The sequence below is a fragment of the Symphalangus syndactylus genome, chromosome 14, assembly GCF_028878055.3.
Source record: "Symphalangus syndactylus isolate Jambi chromosome 14, NHGRI_mSymSyn1-v2.1_pri, whole genome shotgun sequence".
Classification (NCBI taxonomy): domain Eukaryota; kingdom Metazoa; phylum Chordata; class Mammalia; order Primates; family Hylobatidae; genus Symphalangus; species Symphalangus syndactylus.
The window spans coordinates 117,894,554-117,917,190 of NC_072436.2; the positions used below are offsets into that span (position 1 = coordinate 117,894,554).

Consider the following 22,637-nt stretch of genomic DNA (forward strand, 5'->3'; position numbering starts at 1 on the left):
AAGATCAGAACGGTACTATCAGCCACTTTGACATAATTGATGAACCCCCTTTACCCTGCAGTACTTCCGGGTGTGTTTCCTAAGAAGAGTGTTCTTTTCATTCCCGCAGGGATCAGCTGCAGTGGGTTTAACACGGTTGCCGTTCTGGGACCGCATCTCCCGCTCATTTTCCAGTTTGTCATCTGACCTAAGAATAATCTTTACAGCATTTACTTTCCAGAGTAGGGTTCGGCGTTGGGTTTAGTTGTCCGGTCTCTTCTGGGACGTCCATCTTTTATGACACTGATATTTTAAAGTTATGCGTTCCTTTAAATAAACGGTGTTCCTCTTTGGGGTTTGCCAGCTGTTTCCTGTGGTCGTCGTCCTGGGCAGGATGCTGCCTGTGGGGAGGACCCTCCCACACCACCTGCCTTGTCCTCCATGATGCTGGTCTCTGGTAGGTGAGCCTGTGCTTTGAGGTGGTCAACGGGGAATGGAGATATGTCCATACCACTTCCCATGGCCCCGTGAGAGACGCACGGTGGCATTCTGCAGCCATGACAGTGACCACGTGGGGAGGCTTCAAACAAGAAACATATACTCTCCCACAGTTCTTGAGACCAGAAGTCCGAAATCAGGGTGTCAGCAGGGCAGGTTCCCCCCAGTCTCTACGGGAGGGTCCTTCCTCATCTCTTCCAGCCCCTGGAGGCTCCAGGCATCCCTGGCTTGTGAACACATAATCAGGTCCCTGCCGCTTTTCCTCCTCCTCTTTGGTCTGTCTCAGAGTTCCTGGTACCTCTCTCTGATAAGGATGCCTGTGATCAGATAGTCCAGGAGGCCCTCACCTTGAGATCCTTAATTACCTCCACAGAGACCCCTTTTCCAAATAAGACAGGGTTCAGGAATTAAATGTGGACCAGTCTTTCTGGGGGCCTCCTTTTAGCCCACTGCCCCCGCTTCTCTCTAACAAAAATGGGCTCAGACTGCACATCCTGTTTTATTCCTTGTCTATTTGCTTAATTCTTAAACAATTTTCATTACCTAGTCCTTATGACAATATTGGAAATAACAACTTTTTTTACTTCCCATCAAATCACAAGTATCTTCCCATCTCGCCGACGTCGTCTTAGAGCAGCTTTGGTCAGCATGTACTGCTCCTGACAGAGGCAGAGGCCGTGTGGAGAGTGGTCCAGGTCGCTGCAGAGGCAGCAGGGTCGAGGCCTGGTGCCGGCAGTCTCAGCAATGCACCGGTCAGTGCCTCAGATGCCATGCGCTCTGCTACTTGGCGGCACGTGTGGTGGCCACAGGGTAGTCTGTTACGTGTGTTTGCTCGTTGCGCCAAGCCCACCGGCCGGCACGTCGGTGGTTGTTCCTGATTTTTATTGCTGGAAGTGGTGCCTCAGTGGCCAGCTTTGTGGCACAGGGATATTTTGCAGGGCTGTGACTTACTGGGTGAACTAAGCTCCTGAGGTGGGCTGCTGGGTCAGGGTGTGCGTGGTGGACGGGTGCCGCCAGCCTGCACCCAGGGTTCGTGCTCACGGTGGGGGCAGCGTGCTGTTGTCCTGTTCCCTACTGAGAACATCCCATTTCCGAAAAACCACTGAGAGTTTATAAGTGAAAATGATGTTATTTAAATACACATTTCTCTGCCAAGTTATTTTTCTCGGTTTTGCTCTTGTTGTTTCTCTGGGGATTTGTGTTTTGCCCTTGCCGTTCCCCTTTGGTGTGAATGTTCTTTGTTTATCCATCTGTAAGGGGCCCTGCTATCCAGGAGGGTAAATGCACGTGGAAGGTGTAACCCCTTGGCCGCATCCCATTCTGTATGCACGGACTTTGCTTTCCGCACAGGGTTCCTCTTGTGTCCAGTCTGCCCATCTTTCCCCATTTTCATTGCCGCCTTTGGTGCTTCGTTGAAACGGCCTCCAGCACTTTTTCCTTACACTTTCAAGGGCTATTTACATCCCGTTTTAAACTGCTCACCTGTAGTGAATGGAACACGTACTCTGAGGTCGGTTTTCGCACAGTAATGGGAGCATCGTCCATCCATCGCTTCGTCTGTCTATCCGTCCATCTGTCCGTGGGAGCTGCGCATACACTTGGTGCTCCCTGCGCTGCCTGGCTTCAAAGCCCGGGTCCTCCCAACAGCCCTGGGACCTGGACTTCCTCTTGGCAGCTCCAGTAAGTGGCAACAGGCGACAGATGTTTGCAAAGACACCTCTTGTTATTACCATTTTATTTTTTCTGTTGTATGAACTTAAACATTAGGGTGGCAGTGGTCGTGTCTTCAGTGAACCAGTTGCCTCACTGGCGCTGCCGACCTGGTATGTGTGGTCCAGCCCCATCCCTGCCGTCCCCGCGAGCCGCCATCCAGCCCCGTCCCTGCCGTCCCCGCGAGCTGCCATCCAGCCCCGTCCCTGCTGTCCCCACGAGCTGCCATCCAGCCCTGTCCCTGCAAGCCACTGTCCAGCCCTGTCCCTGCCGTCCCCACAAGCCCCCGTTCAGTCTAGCGCTTTCCTGTGCCAGGCAGGCCATGGCCCTGCACAGCGGGACCCAGCTCCTGGCCTTGCCAGTGCTAGCTGGCACCCCATCCCGTGACTGGGTGGGAGGCACGGTGGTCTGGTGGGTGCTCCACCCCCTCTCCTGTGAGGCGGGTAGACACGGAAGGCCCGCAGCTGCTCTCACCCAAAGGCGCTCCTCTTGTGGTATTTTTTTGGTAACTTCTGTAAATAAATCCACATGTTTGGCCTTCACCACATGACAAAGACTTCAGTCTTGATGATATGATCAGCTGCAGACACAAGTCAGGAACCCTGGCGTGGTTCAGGAGGACACAGCTGATGATGTGATCAGCTGCAGACACAAGTCGGGAACCCGGGCGTGGTTCAGGAGAACATGGTTCATGATTAAGTTCCTGCTACACACTCTAGCTAGGCCTCCAGCAGAGTTCTTTGTGCTAGGCCAGAAAGTAGATTTCTTACAAATTTACAACTAGCCTGCCCCAAAATGGGGAGCATAAAATTTAACAAATATTTATACATGAAGCCTTTTTACATATGATAAGTAGCTGGAACCAAATGTGCTTTTAAATCAAAGGCTTCCTATAGAAACGGGAGCCCCCTTCAAGTGCAAGGGGCAAGGCCTGTGCTGGGGCCGTGTGCAGCATATGCAGGGCATCGGGGATCTTGCTGCCTCCCTAGCACAGATACCCCAACGGCCTGTCAGTCTGTCAGTCAACAGGGACCCCAGCGGCCTGTCAGTCAACAGAGACCCCAGTGGCCTGTCAGTCAACAGGGACCCCAGCAGCCTGTCAGTCAACAGAGACCCCAGTGGCCTGTCAGTCAGGTGTGGGGGCTCACAGGGGAGCAGGTTCCTGACCTCACTAGGCAGTCAGAGGGAGCACGTTAACCCCGACCATCCAAAAGCAAAATCTACATCCCGCTGCCCAAGGAAGGACTTGAGTTTCTTTAAAGAATAAAACAGCAGAACAAACCCCAGAAGAACTCCATGGAGTCGGTATCTTCTAACGTGAGTTCCAACTGTTGAAAATATAATAAAAGCTATGAAAGTAATAAGACGTTTTAGTTTTTCATGTCATTACCTTAGCTAAAACCTGCTATTTAAAGAATCTTTTATCAGGCAGCCTTGAAATTCAAAATTCAAAGCAGGTGAAGTGACAGAAGAATGCATTTTCAAACACCCTCAGCCGATGTGAAGGCAGCTGCATCTGGACTTACCCGTTCTCCACACAACGCTTGTATTTTGGTGGCCCTGAGTCACTGAAACTCTTTCAGGCCTTGGTCCCTTCTGATAAAAGCGTGAGGCTGCGTCTTTTTAGCTAGGATCTCCTGCCCTGTCACCCAGGCTGGAGTGCAACAGTAGCGCGATCTTGGCTCACTGCAGCCTGGAACTCGTGGGCTTAAGCCATCTTCCAGCCTCGGCCCCAAAGTCACTGGGACTACAGGCGTGCACCACCACACCTGGCTAATAAAAGAGCAAAGCTTTTATTCTCTATGGATTTAAAAAATCAGCTCCTTTTCCTTTCTCCATTCAACTAAGGTTGTGTATTGGGAACATTTTGGGGGTAAATTTATTTCTAGCATTAGCCAATGTGTACAGCGGCTGCTTGGAAGATTTTGGTCATGGAAAGGGGGGCAGGGAGTGCAGTCTGCAGCCCACAGGGTGCCCTCTCTCCCTCCCAGCCTCCTTCCTCAGCCCACGGGGTGCCCTCTCTCCCTCCCAGCCTCCTTCCTCAGCCCACGGGGTGCCCTCTCTCCCTCCCAGCCTCCTTCCTCAGCCCACGGGGTGCCCCCTCTCTCTCCCGGCTTCCTTCCTCAGCCTACGGGGTGCCCTCTCTCCCAGCCTCCTTCCTCAGCCCACAGGGTGTCCCCTCTCCTAGCCTCCTTCCTCAGCCCATGGGGTGCCCCCTCTCTCTCCCAGCCTCCTTCCTCAGCCCATGGGGTGCTCCCTCTACCTCCCAGCCTCCTTCCTCAGCCCATGGGGTGCCCCCTCTCTCTCTCAGCCTCATTCCTCAGCCCACGGGGTGCCCTCTCTCCCAGCCTCCTTCCTCGGCCCACAGGGTGACCCCTCTCCTAGCCTCCTTCCTCAGCCCACGGGGTGCCCTCTCTCCCTCGCAGCCTCCTTCCTCTGGAGTGAAAAGCAAATCTAGACTTCGTACTCTGTTACCTATAAAAAGTGTGGATCTCTACCGGGTAAGGGATGATTTAAAAAGATATCAGAGCCACTGGGGCAGCCACACACCTGATGCGATTGAAGAATGAGCCCTCCAGTGCTCTGTCCCCGCCCACCTCCCCCACGGCTCAGATGTCGTTTGTCATGGCCCTTGCTGTGCTTTTATTGTAATGTCAAGGTGGAAAATCACAGACATATTTAAAGGTTGGATGGTGTAGGGAGCCCTGGGATGGGCAGTGGGCCCTGAGGGCCGTCCCACACCCTGTAGCCTTTCATTCCTGTCGATTTCATTAGGCAACGTTGCTTCTTAATGTCTTTAGTGAGATGTAATTCACATACCATAAAACTGCATTTAAAGCGCTTGTCCACACGCGGCTCAGGATGGCTTTGAATGAGGCCCAACACAAATTCATAAACTTTCTTAAAACGTTGAGTTTTTTTTTTTTTTTTAGCTCATCAGCTGTCACTAGTGTTAGTATATTTTATGTGTGGCCCAAGACAATTTTTCTTCTTCCATTGTGGCCCACAGAAACCAAAAGATTGGACAACCCTGATATAAAGTGTACAAATCAATGTACATATTGATGGACTCTGAAGCCATCAGCACCAAGTTTAAAACATTCTGGCTGGGGCAGTTCACACCTGTCATCCCAGCACTTGGGGAGGCGGAGGCAGGAGGATCACCTGAGTCTAGGAGTTTGACACCTGCCACGACAGCATGGCAAAACCTCTACAGAAAATACAAAAATTAGTGGGGCATCATGGTGTACACCTGTGGTCCCAGCAACTTGGGAGGCTGAGGCGGGAGGATTGCTTCAGCCCAGGAGGTTGAGGTTGTAGTGAGCTTATGCACCACTGCACTCCAACCTGGGTGATAGAATGAGACCGTGTCTCAAAAAAAAAAAAATTTGATCAACCCCAGAATAAACCTGGCAATCTACCTCCTGTGTCTGTGGACCAGCCTCTTCCGTACATTTCATGTCCACAAACCACATGCTGTGCCTTCTGCATCGGGTGTGGCACTGAGCACCTGAGGCAGGGCTCCTCACGTGGGCTCCTCACGTGGGCATTTGTGCATCCTGCCCGCCTCTTGCGGGACCATAGGTGGCAGAGGGGGTTTCTTCTAGAGCCAAGGGTAGGTCTTGCTGTGAGGTGGGGTGGGGTTAGAGAGGCCAGAGGCTGAGGCAGGTGTGGGATGCGTTGGTGCTGCTTGCCCGCAGCTCTCCTGCCTCCTCTAGACATGCGTGCTGCTTGCCCACGGCTCTGCTGTCTGAGGGTGAGAAGCGGGTCACAGCATCACTGAAGCCCCTTTTGGTTGTGATTCAATAGTAAAGACACAGGCCTTTCCCACCAATTCCTTTCATTAAAGATCCCTTTTCTAATGATCTGTGCTTGAGGTCATGTGATGTCCTTAAATTTTCAGATTCCAGAGTATGACATTTTCCGTGGCATTTAATTGATGCTGCAAAAAAATAAGTATTAATTCACTCATTCGCAAAATACGTATTTTTTAATTTCTGTGGGTACTTAGTAGGTGTATCTTGGAATATGTTTTGGTTACCTGTTCTGGGCCTGCCTGCCTGTGTGTAAGCTGTGGAGAGGGGCTCCTGTTCCCCTAATGCCCAGCGGGCAGGTCCTCCTGGCAGGGCTTCCCTGACCCCACACCGTGCTGGGCGCCAGGGTGGGCTTCACTCAGTGGGGAAACAGTGGGTTGTTGGTTGAAATAAGCCAGTGTTAATACTCGTTTCTTCTTTTGTTTTTCAGGTACTCTTTCGGTAAGTGAGATGCATTTAGAGAAAGCTCTGCGAGAGTTGAGCGTTGTGTGTTTGGTATGTATCTTCACGCACTTTTCCTGGCCTCTCCCGTTCCGTAGCCTCTGCCATCAGCCTTCCCAGTATGCACGGATGGCACTGGTGGGCGCTTGTGATCTGATCCGTGCCTCCTCTCTGGATGTGGGAGCTCCTGGGCTTCCAGGCCCCGGGCACCTAGAGATGGATGGCCGCATGCATGATTGTGGGCATCTCACAGGTGTGATTACCACCGCTTCCCTGGGGCAGAGGGAAAGCACCCACAGGCCCATCCCCCGTGGACGCTCAAGGCTGTGTGCCCCTCGGCATAGAGAAGGTTCACGGTGCTCACGGCGCTCACGCTGGCGGGCACTTTGGCTTGTGCTTTGTTTGGTGGAGGGGACCGGAGGTCTTCCCCATCCCACACAACGCAGTCAATACTGGAGGGTGGGAAGAGGGCAGCCACCCAGTGGATAGGACAGGGCCAGGAGGACAGTGGATGTGACCTCCATTGGGCCCGGAGGCCTCCGGAATGTCATGGGACTCACGGTGGCTTGGTAAGCGGACCTGACTCCAGGACCTTGGGAAGGATGACCACACTCCACGCCTGCCTTTCTCCCTGACCTCAGGGCGCAGGCGGAAGGGCCGGTCTTTGCTGGTAAAGGCCCTGGCCTGGGCCTCGCACTCAGGTTGTCTCTGCCCTGACCTCTCTGGCTCTCGGCGCCTTTCCCAGGAGAGCAGGGTGTGGATCTTTGCCTGCCCCCTTCACAGTCTCAGGCCTCAGGGCCTGTGTCCTTGTGGTAGAGGTCACTTTCTTCATGCTTTTATTCCTCACATATTTTCATTCCTTCAATATTGAGTACCAGTGATGCTGGAAATTTGGATCGAATCAAAGGAAGAGCATCAGAATCTGTTAAAATGTAAATACAAAGGAACCTTATTCCTGATTTTAATCACCTTGAAAGGTAGGTTCCTGTAATTGCAGATGACCAGGCCACCTTGGGCCACTGTCACTCATAGGTTTTCTGGCTGCTGGGTGCCACCTGGCTCGGGGTGCACCATCAGGGCGTGCGGCTCTGCGTGCTCGCATCTGTTTGTTGTTTCCGTGTTTTTCTTAAAGCAAGAAGCAAAGAATTATTTCAGGAATTCCTTTTCCGTTTGCAAATCTGACACAGCCTGGTTGGAACCAGCTGGTTTTGGGCCTGCCAGTCCTATGGCTGCATCAAGGGAGCAGAGTGCTCACCAGTGTGGGAGCAAGTAGACGTGAGGAAGCGTGTGCGACGGCCTGAGTCCCTGGCCTCTCCCGGAGTGCGCCAGGATGCATTCAGTATCAAAATGCCCACAGAGAAAACTACATTCTTCAACATTTAGATAAACAAATCTTTTCTTAGTAAATTTTATTTATTTAAAATTACAACAGGCTGGGTGCAGTAGCTCATGCCTATAATCTTAACAGTTTGGGGGCTGAAGCAGGATTGCTTGAGCCCAGGAATTCCAGACCAGTCTGGGCAACATAGCAAGACCCTATCACCACAAAAACAATTTTAAAAATTAAAATCATACAATTACAACAGTATTATTCTTTCGCAGTTCTCATGAGGAGGGAAGCATTTAGGTCCTGACACCTGTGTCTAGCAGGAGAAGTCCCTGCTGTCTGTTGTGGGGAACTCTGAGCAGTGATCGCAAAATCGAGTCCGTGAGCCAAGAGCCCAGTGCGCAGGTCAGAGGGTCAGCACCGCCAGGGCCGTGAGCGGGCGGGCCGGGGCAGGCTCGGGGAGCCGCGGCTGAAGCTTGTGTGTTCCCTGTGAGAGATGGGCCTGCGAGGCCACGGTGCTGCCCTGTCTCAGCACCGAGGCCACAGGACCCATCGCTGAGGATGGGAGGGTCTTGAGCCCACCCTCCCCGTGCCCTCGCCTGTGAGGCCTCCTGGGGAACACAGGCTCTCCTCGAAGTAGGGTGTGGGGGAAGCGCCTGGGGCAGTGGACTCCCAGAGGCAGTTCTGGAGCGGCAGAGGCAGTCGAGGGGCCGGTGAGAGGCCGGTGACACTGGAGCCAGCCTCCCGTGCCCCCAGCCACTTGCTGGAGCAAAAGCAACGGGGTCTGCATGGGGGGTGGGACGGGAGCCTATGTGGCCCCATCAGGGCTGTGCTTGCGCCCTCAGCCGAGGGAAGTCTGTCTTCTGCGTTTGCATCTCCCTGGGTGTTTTCAGGTGAGCGTCACACATTCTAACTGATTCTTTGGTAGCAGGTGGTAATTGTAGGGACTCAGAAGTGAATCATCGACTCATTAATGTTAATGTTTTCTGCCTGAGAGCCCTTGTGAGCCTGAGTTTCATGTTGTGTCTGACCCTGCAGCGGCTCAGCACGTCCCTTTGGACTGTCGCGCAGAAATTCAGAAGACTCATAGTAGCTTCGGCAGTACTCTCCCTGCCTTCTGAGCAGCCATGCGTCTTTGAACTGTCTTCCCTTCCCTGATCTTGGAGAACATAGAGCTGCCAGTTACTGAGGTATGACGCCGGGTGCTGGACCTCAGAACAGCTAGACCAAAGGTACTGGAAGGTCAGGCTTCCTGATCTGAGAACTCTGGGGAGGCTCCTTTCCTGTGGCCTCGTTCGGGACGGCCTGGGAGAACGCAGTTTGTGCATGTGTTCTTCATCTCGTCCGCCCTGCGTGTGCTTCTGTGTCCATCTCAGTGACCGTTCCTCATCTCATCCGAGCCGCGTGTGCTTCTGTGTCCGTCTCAGTGACATTCCTTGTCTTCATTTTGCCCAATGGGCTTTAGTGGAGGTCAAGTGGCTCAGGGGCGGCGCGGGGTCGGTCACTGGGACCCTGCAGCTCGCAAAGCAGCATCCTCGGGCAGTGCGTGCCCCCAGGCAGCAGCCAGCCAGCTCCAGGTGGGCCAGGCTTCCAGGGCCCCCACCCAGCCCGGCCACTGGGCACATGTATTTCTAAAATTAATTAAAACTAAATGAAATAAAAAGCTGTGGTCCTTGGTTGCGTTGGCTGCACCTCCGTGGCTGCGTGTAGCTGTGGCTTCCCCACTGGGGGGTCCCAGACTTTTTTTTTTTTTTTGAGACGGAGTGTTGCTCTGTCGCCCAGGCTGGAGAGCAGTGCCACGGTCTTGGCTCACTGCAAGCTCCGCCTCCTGGGTTCAAGAGATTCTCCTGCCCCAGCCTCCCGAGTAGCTGGGATTACAGGCGCCCGCCACCACGCCCGGCTAATTTTTGTATTTTTAGTAGAGACGGCGTTTCACAGTGTTGGCCAGGCTGGTCTCCAACTCCTGACCTCACGTAACCCGCTCGCCTCAGCCTCCCAAAGTGCTGGGATTACAGGCCTGAGCCATTGCGCCCGGCCCCAGACCATTCTCAGCCCAGCAGTCTGCAGAGGCTGCCAGTCAAAGATCCTAACATTTCACCAGCAGCAAACCCTGTCTTCTGAGGGCTCCCGGCTCAGCGTGGGCTCCCCGGGACGTGCTCTCACAATGCTGTGGGCATGAGCGGGACCCGCCTGAAATACACACAGCTGCTGTTAGTGAACGGCCGCTGGCCGGGGAGTGTGCACAGGCCCGTCCCTGGTGTCTTCCTTTTTCTCAGGATGACCACACCCTCCACAGAATGTTTACGTTTCTTTTCTTTTCAAGGCAGGGTCTTGCTCTGTCACCCAGGCTGGAGTGCAGTGGTGCAATCTCAGCTGCTCGACATCCCGGGCTCAGGCGATCCTCCCCCGTCAGCCTCCCGACCAGCTGGGACTACAGGCGCACTGCCACGGCCAGTTAACGTTTAACTTGTTGTCGAGACGGGGTCCCACTGTGCTGCCCAGGCTGGTCTTTGGGTCTCCGTTTACATCTCTCTACTGTTGTAAGAGCCCCTCCAGTGAGCTCGCCTGCTGCTGTCCTGGGCCCTGCGTCCCCGTTCAGACGGACGCGACCGCTGCTGTCCCGGGCTCTGTGTCCCAGGGCCCTGCACCCCCGTTCAGACGGACGTGACTGCTGAACAGGATGAAGCTGCGTTCGTCAGGGCCGTGCTTTCCAGGACGCAGGAAAACCACAATATTTGTTAAACCCCATTCTGCCGTCTGTGTTTCTGCTGGAGTTTAGATAGAACAGAGCTTTGAGGGCTGCTGAGTTTGGTAACATTCACTTCAAAGAAGGAGCCTGATGGTAATGAATTCCGCAGCCCTGAGTGCAGCCGCTTCCTGCTGCCCTGCAGCGAGTGCACCTTTTGATATTCAGTGAGCCTGGATCTGGGGGTCTCTCAAGCCTCCAGCCGCCCTTGCGCATTGGAAAGGATGCAGGAACCCGAGAGGACCCGCAGCAGCGGGTGGCGGGGCTCTGTGGGGCGGCCTGCTTTCCCTCCAGGACCAGACTGCCTTTGCTGGCACCCTCCCGACAATGCACCGTCCCCCAAGTGTGGGCCTGACCCCCAGCTTGGCCCCATCCCCCGACTGTGGACCCTGTCCTCCAGCGTGGTCCCCGTCCCCCATGGGGCGCCATGCCTAGCACCTGGTTCTGTATGGAGAGCAGGCTCTGGGAAGGGGCTCCCATCTGCAGAGTTTGGTGAGGTTGAAACAGCAAAGGTCACAGCCGTTGTTCTGGGACTGAGACCAGGGCCTGTCCCCAGTGCTTCTGGAGACGCTTTCTGGCCCCTCCCAGGCCTGGGGCAGCTGGGAGGGACGGCTGGGCTTTCAGGCACGGGATGGGACAGCATTGTGACCCCACTGGCTACTGAGATGTGACCAGGGGAAGGAGACACTCGTGGTGAGGGGTTCTAGAATCGGGGCAGCCTTGTGTGAGGAGGGGGCAGAGGCCACAGGCACCAGGGCAGGGCAGGGCTTCCTCCGGCTCAGCTCCTGGGCCATTTTGCAGGGTCTTTGTGCCCAGATAGAGTCCCAGAGGAAGACCAACAGGTTCCCAAGGCCTTTGGAGTGTTTTAGGCTCTCAAAATCGTTTTGTAATTTCTTTGTGATCTTAGCCTGATGGACTTGGGTGTGTACAGGTGTCTACCTCCAGGCGATCCTACCCCCATCTTGCACCACTGGGCCCAATGGGGGTGTGGGGATGGGCTCGTGGGGGCATGGGGTGGGCCCGTGGGGGCGTGGGGCGGGCTCTTGGGGGTGTGGGATGGGCTCATGGGGATGTGGGGAGAGGCTCGTGGGGTGTGGGGATGGGCTCGTGCAGGGGACCAGGCTGTTGATGGTGACTGCCTGTGGGGAGGGGCTAGAGGCCTTTGCCCCCCTGCTCCCTCAGGGTAGTGAAGTGAGGGTGTCAGCTGGGGGCGTGCAGAGGAGTGAGGGTCCCAGGACCCAGGGAAGTGTTCTGGAAGTCTCCACCTTCCCAGGATATTTCTTTGTAGGAAGTGGGTTCTGTTTCTTACTACAGTCCCATCCAGGTGAGAGTTGGACAGGTCAGGGCCTGAGGGAATTTGGGGTCCTTGGAGTAAGAAGCTTCGTTAATGAATGGTTGGTTTATCCTCATCTTCTGGAAGGCCAGTGCTAGCTGACCTGGGGCCTTCCTCCATGCTGGGCCAGGTGTCAGCACCGACACACAGGCGGCCTGGGTCTCATTGGGATTGGATTGTGGTTACGCTGAAAACACGTGGAGGCTGTGGGGGCACGTCCACGTAGCGGGTGTGAGGAATGAATCTCAGCGGCAACGGGCGCTCCTGTGTGAGCCGCGGAGGCGGGACGGGCGGGCTGTCCCAGCGTCGGGGGCCTGTGTGGGGCTGCGGCCCGGGTTTCATTGCAGGTTGTGCTGGAATTCGATTGTTTGTTGCTACATTCGGAGGCTTTCCAAGCACACCAGGCCCCTCCTGGGTTTTGCTGCCGTGCTCTTGCCAAGGGGGAAACTTCCCCACCTCTCAGGTCTGCTTTCTAGGCTGTCCCCGCACAGGCCAGGTGCCGCCGGGCGTGTGCAGGGCCCCAGACACTGGGCTAGGGTGTTTTCCATTGCGGCAGTACCTCCCGCCAGCTGTTGTGAATTAAATGCTCTGTGTGACCCTTCACCCTTGCCGCTCTTAAATTCGTGCTTTAAAAACAGCTTAATGAGGGGTTTACTGGCCCAACTGGAAGTTTTTATTAAGCCCTATTAGTGCTGGAGCAGAACCTGCCTGCAGGAAGCGATTGCCGGGTGAGCTCCGAGCCGCCTGAGCTGCACCAGGCTCTACCAAGCAGCCCCAGTCCCTGCCCTCCTGTCCCTGCTTTAGCTGATGGTCCTTCTCTCCCCTTCCCAGCTCCCAGGGTCAGGAATGCAGTTTCTTTTAATTAAATTATTCCCAATCAGAGGCAGCTTCGATGGCCTCTGCTGTGAGCTCACCCAGCTGCCAGGCTGCAACCGGCATGCTGAGCCAGCTCCTCTCTGGGTCCTTTCTCTTGCATTCCTGTGTTGATTTAATTGCACGGCCCCTCCCTGGGGGAGAAGCATCCTGTAGAGTGTGGTTCCGGAAGGTTCCCTCAAACTGAGAGGCAGAGCCCTTCCCTGTCACCTGGGGCTGGAGTGACCGTGGTCCTGGGAGGCAGAGCCCTTCCCTGTCACCTGGGGCGTGAGTGACTGTGGTCCTGCGTGCCTCTGGTCTCAGTGTCTGGTCGTGTTCTTCATAGGAAGGACAGGGGAGCCCACTTGGGTGACTTTTAGAGCCCCCCTCGTGACATGGGCTAGCCGTGAGCCAGCTCCACGGGCCATTTCCAAGGTGAGAAAGGGCTCTTGAACGGCTTCTGCCGCGTCCTCGCCATGAGCGGCCCTTGGTTGGCCATGAGAGAAGGAGAGGCTGCCCTCAGACTTGGCTCCATCTCTGGAGGCCTCGGCCTGAGTCTTCGCCTGGGTGCAGTGGCCTTTCTGGACCCTCCAGTGCTCTCCACTGGGGTCTCGGGGTCTTTCTTGGCTCCAGGAGTGGTGTTCTCACCTAGTGGCTTCTCTGTCACTACTTGCCAGGCTGTCTTCTTGGGCCACAGGGACCCCAGCGTAGGCCCGGGGTGCTGCCCAGGGAGGACTCCTGTGGCTAGAAGGGGAGGACTTGCAGAGAGGAGAGGCGGCAAGTGGGGACCCGGGGAGCAGCTGACATCCTGGCTGTGACCTGCAGGGTCCCTGGGGTCCTGCATGCAGCCAGCACAGTGAAGGAGAAGAGGAAGGCTCTGGGTGGACGCCGGGGCCCCTTAGGGTGTGTGCCGCGTTGCCGGGTTCCACCTTCTTCACACGTGTGCATGCACAGCTTTGGTGGGCACTTGTTTTTAGGGTGGTCTTTTTTCATCTCATTTTCATCCACCCTATGTTAACCTCCTGGTTCTGTCCGTCCTTATCTTCATGCCAACTCAAATTTGTACCCAAGCACAGACATACGCAAACACACATGCGCACATGCACACACACAAACACGTATGCAGATCCTATGCAAACACACGAGCACACATGGACACAGGCACATATGCAGATCACATGCAAACAGTGTACACGTGGACACAATGCAGATCATATGCAAACACACGTGCACACATGCACACACGTATGCAGATCATATGCGAACACACGTGCATGTGTGCACACACTGATACGTACATAGATCACATGTAAACACGTGCACACATGTGCACACACACTTATGCAGATCATATGCCAACATGTGCATGCGTGCATATAGACATGTATGCAGATCATATGCAAACGTGCGCACACATGCAGATCATATGCAAACACGTGCACACATGCACACAGACATGCAGATCATATGCAAACATGCATGCACATGTGCACAGACACATAATTTTTTTTCAGAGACAGGGCCTTGCTCTGTTGTCCAAGCTGGACTGCAGTGGCACAATCATGGCTCATTGCAGCCTTGACCTCCCCAGACTCAAGTGATCTTCGCACCTCAGCCTCCCAAGTAGCTAGGACCACAGGCATGAACCACCACACCCGATTAATTCTTTTATTTTCTTTTTTATAGAGACAGGGTCTTGCTATGTTGTCCAGGCTGGTCTTGAACTCCTAGGCTCAAATCCTTGTCCTCTCTTGACCTCCCAAAAGGCTTTAGGGGATTACAGGCATGAGCCACCACGCCCACCCAGAAAATAGATTTTAAAGGCCATTTTGTCTCATTCACATGGTCATTAACATTTTGTTGGTTTTGAATTTCTCCCATCACCTTGTTACCCATTTCTATTTTGAAAACATGGTTATCTCTTTACTATGCAGAATTCTACACTACTGAAGAACTGTTTTGTTGCAGTAATTCATACTTCCGGTGCTGAATCCACTTGGGTGGCTTTAATCTAGAATCTTCGACATTGCCTTTTAATTGTTTTTGTTAGACTGTATGGATGCAGGATGTTTGGTGGCATCTGCTATTCATTCGTAGTGGATTAGTGACAGTGACAGGGAGCATGGAGCTTCCTGTGTGGCCCTGTGGTGGCTGAAGAGGGTGGTTTCATCACCACCTATTCTGCAGGGGGCAGCTGAGCCCAGCAGGCTTTCGGGGACTTGCTCTCAGCACTCTGCAGATGAGGATCTGACTGCACACGCTCCTCCCCTCCACCCTCCCGCCGCCGGCTGTAGGGCACAGTCTGTGTGGTGGCCTTGCCACCCCCTAGCAGGTCTGCGTCCGTTCTCCCGCCTGGGGCTTAATACTTGTTTCCTCCTTTTCCTCACTCTCCCTTGCCAAAACCGCCATAGATCATCCCCTTTATGGGTCTTTTCAAAGAGCTGGTTTTATCTATCAGAATTTTAAAATATATTCTAGCTCATTAATTTTTGCCTCTTGTAGGTTGCTTGCTTTTTCTGGGAGAAAGTGGTTTATCATTTCCAGTGCCTGGAGTTGGTTCAGCCATTTTCTGTCTCTTCTTCTCTGCTAATGAAAGCCACCTGGAGGGCTGCTACCCGCTTCTGGCTATGTCCCTGCCCGACCCCATCATCTAGACCAAGGACCACCTGGAGAAATCCTTTGAAACTGCCACATGCTCAGGGTTTTACAGGTGGCCCTTTTGTTTCTCAACTTTGATTTTACTATGCTGTGGCCAATGTGGCCTGAAGATTGTTCTTTTAATTATTAAAAAAATTAGGCATGTGCATGAATAGTCAAATTGTATTACACGACTTATAATAAAAACAGAAGCACCTGCCTTACCACTTCTCAGCCACATGATGTTCTCCAGACAACCCTTTTATCACTTCCCACACTTACTCTGGTATTTGCCTGTCTTTCTGACCGATAGGTTTATATGGATTATTCTTCCTGTACCATGGTTAGACACTGTATATACATGTCCTCTTATGAACGACAGGGATTGCCCTCATACACCCTAATGTTCTTCTCATCATCATCAGTATAGCTGTGTCACAAATATAATTTTTATTCGTTTAATTGTCTTTACATTATTTTGACTCTGTAAATATTGTAACTGCTGAGCCAAATAGTGAACTGTAGTAACTTTTTCTCTAATAACTCTTCATTTTTCCTGGAGTTAATAATTGCCTCTTCTTTTTTGATTGGCTTAGTTTTTCATCTCTGATCATATCTCACTAATTTGTTCCAACTTCACCAGCACAACTGGTCAACCCTTTCCAATACTGTTGTTTTTACAGAATCAAACCCATTGGACAATCCATCAGTTTTTTCTCTCCACGTTGTGAAGATTTCCACTCAGGACCTCATTGTTACTGCTTGGAGCAGATGCTTTGTAGGCCTCTGGATTTGGAGGTTGTCGGGCAGGTTAACTCTGCCAGATTGGGTGCCACTTATGAGTTTGTCCCTCTGCCCATCCCAGGGATCCTAAGATGGTTCCCAGGAGCAGATGACCTCATTGTATTGAGGGTAAGGCTCAGAGTCCACAGCCCCTCCTCCACTTCCTTCTAAAGCAGTGTTCTTGAGGATTTCTCTTTTTTTAGAGCTGGGATCTTGCTCTGTTGCTCAGGCTAGTCTCAAACTACTGGGCTCAAGCTATGCTGCCACTTCAGCCTCCTGAGTAGCCGGGACTATCGGCGCAAACCACCAGGATCCTTTTTGACTCTTTGCTTGATCACATTTATAGAAAGACATGTAAAAGCAGCTGCTGAGATGGGTCCCTCTCTGCTTGTCCAGTGGTGGTGGTCACTGTCTGGTAGGGTGAGCCGTCGTTGTCCTCACGCTGCCCTGTGGGGCTTCCCTGCTGGGCAAAGGCATGTGCATCTGGAGTTGTGCGAGCAGCAGAGAGGCCAGAAGCGCCTTTGGTCTTATGAGACACTGTTGTGGCCATTGGATGGGGGAGACACAGACATGGGTGCAGATTCAGTGCATGGCCCCCAGGCTGGGGGAGACACAGACAAAGATGCAGACTCTGGTCCCCACACCCTCTGCCACCTGTCCCGTGCTTCCCCTGCTGTCTCTGACTCGGGGCCCTCATGCCCTCTGCCGCCCGTCCCGCACTCCCCCTGCTCCCTGACTCAGGTCCCGCGCCCTCTGCTGCCTGTCCTATGCTCTGCCTGGTTTATGACACTGCCAGACAACCATCTCCTGTTTTTATCTTTCCAGCCCTGGATCAAGCTCTTCCCTGAGAAGCCTGATGTTTTAGTGGGGAAGGTGTTTAGAGACCAAGACATGGGTGCTGGGGTGCCTGTTGCTACCGGGGTGCTGTGGCTTCTCAGCCCCTCAGTGGGCAGAGTTAGGAAATACGTGGCTGTTCAGGAAGGCACGCAATGGGGAGGAATGAACTGTGGACAGCTGGGGACCCTCGTAGGCCACAGTGCACTGTGCTAGTGTTAGTGGCTGCCACATCCACCCCACACTCCTTGCCCCTGCCCTGTTTTGCCATGAGGCAGATCCCAGGCATCACATTCCCGTGTTTGGAAATGCCTCCTCATACACCTGAAGACAGGGCCTTTGCAACAACACGACACCAACACCACATCACACCCGAAAACCGAGGCGACTTTCTTCACGTCCATGTTAGTAATGCCTTTTCTCAGCTGTTTGTCCACACAAGGGCTGGCTGCGTTGGGTGGACGCCCTTGCGCTGTCTCCCTGCTTCAGGTCCTGCTGGATCAGTTCCCCGGTGGCCACTCTGCCTGCCACTCTGCCTACCTGGCTACCGGTCGCTGTGGGCTGGGGGTGAGAGCTCACGGCTGGATCAGAACCCCCTCTGTGGCCCCCCTTGGGAGGTGGCTGCCTTCTCCCACCTTGCCGTGGAGGCGAGATTGTGCAGGGACCAGGGGCTGCCCTGATCTGCCCGTGAGAAAGCCCCTGGGTGGTTGCTGCCAAGGAGCACGGCTGGGCCTGCGAGACAGGGTGCCCCGATCTGCCTGGAAGTTTTCTGTCTAGGCCGCCCTCCCTCTATCCCGTGTTGGCTGCTTGGAATGCGTCTCTCTGGACCTCATCTGGGATAAACAGCGGCTTCTCTCCCCTTACTCCTCAGCTGTGGGGGAGCGCTGGTTTCCAGGCCCGCTCACAGGATGGTTAATGTTCCGCCCAGACCTTGCTAACACCTCTCAGCGGCTGAGCCTATTTCTGTAGATTCTCTTACTTACGTTTTGTTTTTAAATTTTCTATGTAGTCAATCTTTTTTACATTTCAAACCTTTTAACCTTTGTTTTTCTCCTAAGAATTGTATAGTAAAAGCTACACAGGGACCGCCTGGATGCCGTAGGTTCTGCTTACAGGGTTTGCTGCGTCGTTATGTAGCAGGTCTCCTTGCCCGTGTCCCCCGTCACTGCGTCGGTGCGTTGTATAGTAAAACCCGCACAGGGACCGCCTGGATGCCGTAGGTTCTGCTTACAGGGTTTGCTGTGTCGTTACGTAGCGGGTCTCCTCGCCCGTGTCCCCCGTCCCTGCATCGGTGCTTCAGCGCGCATCAGGGTGGGGCTGGTGTCAGCACTTCCCCAGGGGCTTCAGCCTGCACATCGTTAGCTGGAACTCACCGTGTACTGTGTCTTTCCCTCAATAAAGAACTTGCACGAGCCCCATCAAGGTATAGGGAGTGACCGTCACCCCAGAAAATCCCCTCATCCCCACTCGTCCCCATTTGTACAGAGATACAGCTGTCTTGTTCTGAGGTCAAGCCCCTGTGAGAACGCGTGGAGCGTTTTGTCTCTGCCCCCACACACTCCGCCAGGGGGTTTGGCTTTGTGCCGGTGCCTGGCTCGCAGGTGAACTTTCCACAGGGCCTGTCTAGTCCGCGTCTCTGCAGGGAGCGCAGGTCTGTGTGCCCACCCAGGAGGTCTTGGACCCCGCGGCCCCTCAAGAAAGGCTATGGCGACTGTGTTCACCGCAAGAGGGCTCTGCGCTGTCTGAAAAGGGGAACAGAATGCCCCAGGGGAAGCAGATTTGTAGGTGATATTAGGAAAGCTTCCTCCTGCCTTCTACTTACCTGGACTTCTTATCCTCCCAGGCACTTGACTCACAGTCTTACCTCCTTGAGTTACCTCCAGAGAAAATGGTCTTTGTTTTACTGAGTTCCTTCTAAGCGCAGTCTGTGATGGGGCCCGTTCTGTCCTGTCCTCGCCCTGCTGAGCACTGAGACAGAGACCCGGGCGACCTGCTGACTGAGGCCAGCTCCCGCCACACCTGCTCTGGGCCACGTGGTGCCGAGTTGCTTCCTCCTTCAGGATCTGATGACACTGGAAGCTCCCTGGGGAGAGCAGCAGTGTCCTTTGCTGCTGGAGACTCCTGCAGATGCCCAGACGGCTCTGGGCATGCAGGAGCCCCTGGGGAAGGATCCGCACCTGGCTCCCTCTCTCCATCTGTCCCTCGTTTCGGACGGGAAGTCGACTGTCATTCCTCGTGTTCCAGTGTAACGTGTTATTTATCTCTGATGGCTTTGGGGATTTTATCTTTGGTTGCCAGTTTTTTGACTATGATATGCCTACTTTTTACCAAATTTGGATAATTTTTGCCAGTATTTGGGGGAGTTGCCCCATGTTCTGTCTCCTCTCCTGTGGCTCCGTGGACGTGGACATCAGGCTTCTGCCTGCCTTCCACGAGCTCCTGGGCCCTGTGCTTCTGTTTGGTGTTTTCTAAAAGCCTCTCGTCTCTAGAGCGAGTCACTGTGGCTCCTGTGTCTTCACGTTCACTTCCTTTTCTTTCTGTTCTCCACTCTGCTGCTGAGCTCAGCCAGGGGCATTTGTGCTCTGGAGATTTTAGTTCTCGCTCTGGAGTGGGCCTGGCCTTCCTCCGAGGCTTTGCGTCTCTGCTCAGCTCTCCGGCCCGCCTGCCTGGCAAGCACGTTTTCCTGTGCTTTCCGGTCCTGATGCTTTCCTGCATCCGTGTGGAGCCGGCGCTTGGGGTGTGGTGTGTAGAGAGGGGAATGTGGACATGCAGTGCGTGCTGTGGGGGCTGACAGGCCGGGGCCGGTGTGGATGTTCTGTTCGGGGTTGAGCCGACGGGCTGGGGCCAGTGTGAATGTCGTGTCGGGGGCCAAGCCAACGGGCCAGGGCCGGTGTGGATGTCGTGTCAGGGGCCAAGCCGAGGGCCAGGGCCAGTGTGGATATCATGTTGGGAGCCAACGGGCTGGGGCCAGTGTGGATGTTGTGTCGGGGGCCGAGCCGAGGGCCAGTGTGGATGTTGTGCTGGCGGCCGACAGGCCAGGGCCAGTGTGGATGTCCTGTCCAGCAAGGCCCTGGAGGTGGCGTCCAGGCAGAGTCTTGACCAAGGCTGGAAGGATGGTGCCAGGGGCAGGAGCCTGACTGCTCGGAGGAAGGGAGTCCCGGGGCGGAGCTGTGGGGTGGGGAGACCCTTGTGGGTGCTGGCTGCCTCACCCTCACCCCCAAGTTCTGTCTATGGGTCCCCGTGAGGCTCCTCCCAGGGCGGCCCTGCCACCTCATGTAGCTGAAACCCAGTCCTCTCTGCACGCCAGTGTTTCTAGGAAAACACTTATGTCTTTCTCCCCAAGACCTCCAGGACGTAGGCCTGAGGATGTCGCTGGCTTCGTCAGTTGCTGCTGCCCGAGGCTCCCCGAGAGTGACCCACATGAGACTGCAGCCCAGACGCCCTCCCTGCCTCCAAGGGCGCACACTGTCCAGAGCGGGTCTGTGGGTGGGACGCCCCCAGCGGCCTCTAGGCCCCTTGGCTGCGGGGCCTGTGCCCTGGTGCTGCCGGCACTGCTGTCCTCACGCGAGCGCTGGAGACGTGAGCTTTCCCGGGGGGCTCAGCGGTGATGGAGGTGGGGTGGGGAGCTCTGTGTGTCCACCATAGGTCCTGACAGAGATGAGGCAGAGGCCACAGGGCTGCCCTGACCCCTGCCCTGGGCATGTGGGGTGATACCCGCCCACTTCCCAGGTGTGCCAATCCCCATGTTCCTTCTCTGTGAGTGTGTGAGCTCACATTACCCCTGGACACACCGCCTTCCACGTGGGGTGGGTCGTGCCTGTCGGCCACACTGAGCACACCTGGAAACGCCGACTGCCGAGTGTCAGGGGAGGGTCTGGAAAAGCCGCGAGTGAAAACAGACTGTCCCCCGAGACTGTGCGGTGAGGGGAACACCTGCTTCTGCAGCCTGGGGGTCCACGCTGACACGCCGACTGCCCACACAGGTGTCACAGCAGGGATGTGGATGCTGCCGGGCTGTGCAGGCTCCAGCCCAGGAGGCCCCGTGGGAGGAGCAGGCAGGTGCCGTGAGCTCCTCCCATGGCTGCTCGGGAGTGAGACCCACATCCCACAGGTGTCTCTGAGCAGGCGCCCACCCCAGGACTGGCTGAGAGTCAGGGTGCACCCCGGGACACTGGCCCCACATGGTCACTTAAATTCACATCCAACTGAACCAAAGTTAAATGCAATTTAAAATGTGCTTCTCAGCCACGCGGGCTGCCTTTGAGTGCTTCAAGGCCTGAAGGGCTGGGGCCCTTGAGGCACACCGTGACCCAGGACAGCTCCGTGGGCACAACGTCCCCGCAGCCCACGATGGCCAGTACTTTCCTGGGGTCTCATGAGTCGCTTGGAGGCTCGGCACACTTCAGCCATTTTTCATGCCCGGGGCACAAAAGACAAAGAAATGGTAATGTGTGGTGCCTGCCAGCCTGACTTAGGTGAAATACTTGGAATACATTAATCCTAAACACTCTTTGCCGTGAAGTCTAATTTCCGTGGACGGGAAGCATTTTCGTATTTATCCAAAACCAATAAAGATAGCTAAGGTCATTACTGCGGATTTGTTTCCCAAGAGCTGGTGACACCTGCACAGAGCTGAGCCACAGGGACACCTGGGGCTAGGAAGTCTGGTTGTCACAGCAACCAAGTATGAACAAGCCGCGCGGCCGGGCGCAGGGGTCACTGAGGCCACTTCCTGTTTCTTGGCAGCGCCCACGGACAGCCTTAAAATATGTAACAGTCTGCTAAAGTCCTCGTAACTGAGAGCGCGCAGTTAACGTAATTTTATCTAAAGCACAGAAGCCCTTAACCAGCACTTTCAGAGATGTCTGGTTACTAGAAAATGCCTTCCCGTTTGCCATCTGATCTCTGGTTTAACCCAGCCAGCCACCCCGCGCCACATCCCGACGCCACGTCCCCAGCTCTGCAGCTATATGTCTTGCGGGCAGCAGAACGGCGGCCCTCCCATGAAACGTCCTCAGGACATGAGACATGGCCAGCGGGCAGATGCAGCTGTGAAGCTTAGGCCGGTTCTGGAGGTTCCCGTGCAGAGCTTGGCTCTGGGTGACCACAGGCCAGAGGGCTGCAGTCCACTCCCGACACAGCCTGGGCAATCCCAGAGGAGGGAAGGAGCCCACAGTCAGGAGGAGGCTGGGGGTTCCGGGCAAGCACAGCAGCACTCCTGTCCCCTGGGACACCTGTGGGGTGGGGCTGACATCAGGACCTCCCAGCACCCCTGCAAACAGCCCCGGTACAGGGGCGGGCATGTCTCTTAGGGGAGGGCAGCCCTGCCTGGTCGTCTCCAGTGAGCCGGAGGGGTCAGCGGGCCTGCACAAGCCCCCAGAATGGCGCCTGCCCGCAGTGCACACTTGTGGCGTTTCCTCACCTGGGCCTGCGCCCGCCCACAAGGCACATGTGTGGCATTTCTTCACGTGGGCCTGCACAGCATGTGCTCAGCGCGGCCACACCATGGCTGTGTGTTGCCCGTGTGCTTGGGGGAGGTGAGATGGTGGTGACCCGTCCCCCATGGTACCGGCATGAGAGTGGCTTTGGGCCTGGTTCCCCACAGGATTGCTTCTGTGTGCTGGGCTGCACATGGGCCCACACGCGTGACTTTAGCTCTGCCTTCAAGATGAGTTTGCAGCA

At 55.0% G+C, this 22,637-nt stretch overlaps 1 protein-coding gene across 3 annotated transcripts in view; it reads left to right on the forward strand.

Moving 5' to 3' along the window:
* LMF1 (lipase maturation factor 1) overlaps positions 1-22,637 on the forward strand; it is a 107,856-nt gene that overhangs the window by 24,040 nt on the left and 61,179 nt on the right. For 2 of the 3 annotated variants that reach the window (XM_055241269.1, XM_055241270.2), the window contains exon 3: positions 6,433-6,443. The exons of the other annotated variant lie outside the window; for it this stretch is intronic. In XM_055241269.1, coding sequence (XP_055097244.1) covers positions 6,433-6,443 — 11 coding nt within the window. The remainder of the gene's footprint in view (positions 1-6,432; positions 6,444-22,637) is intronic. 3 annotated transcript variants of the gene reach the window in all.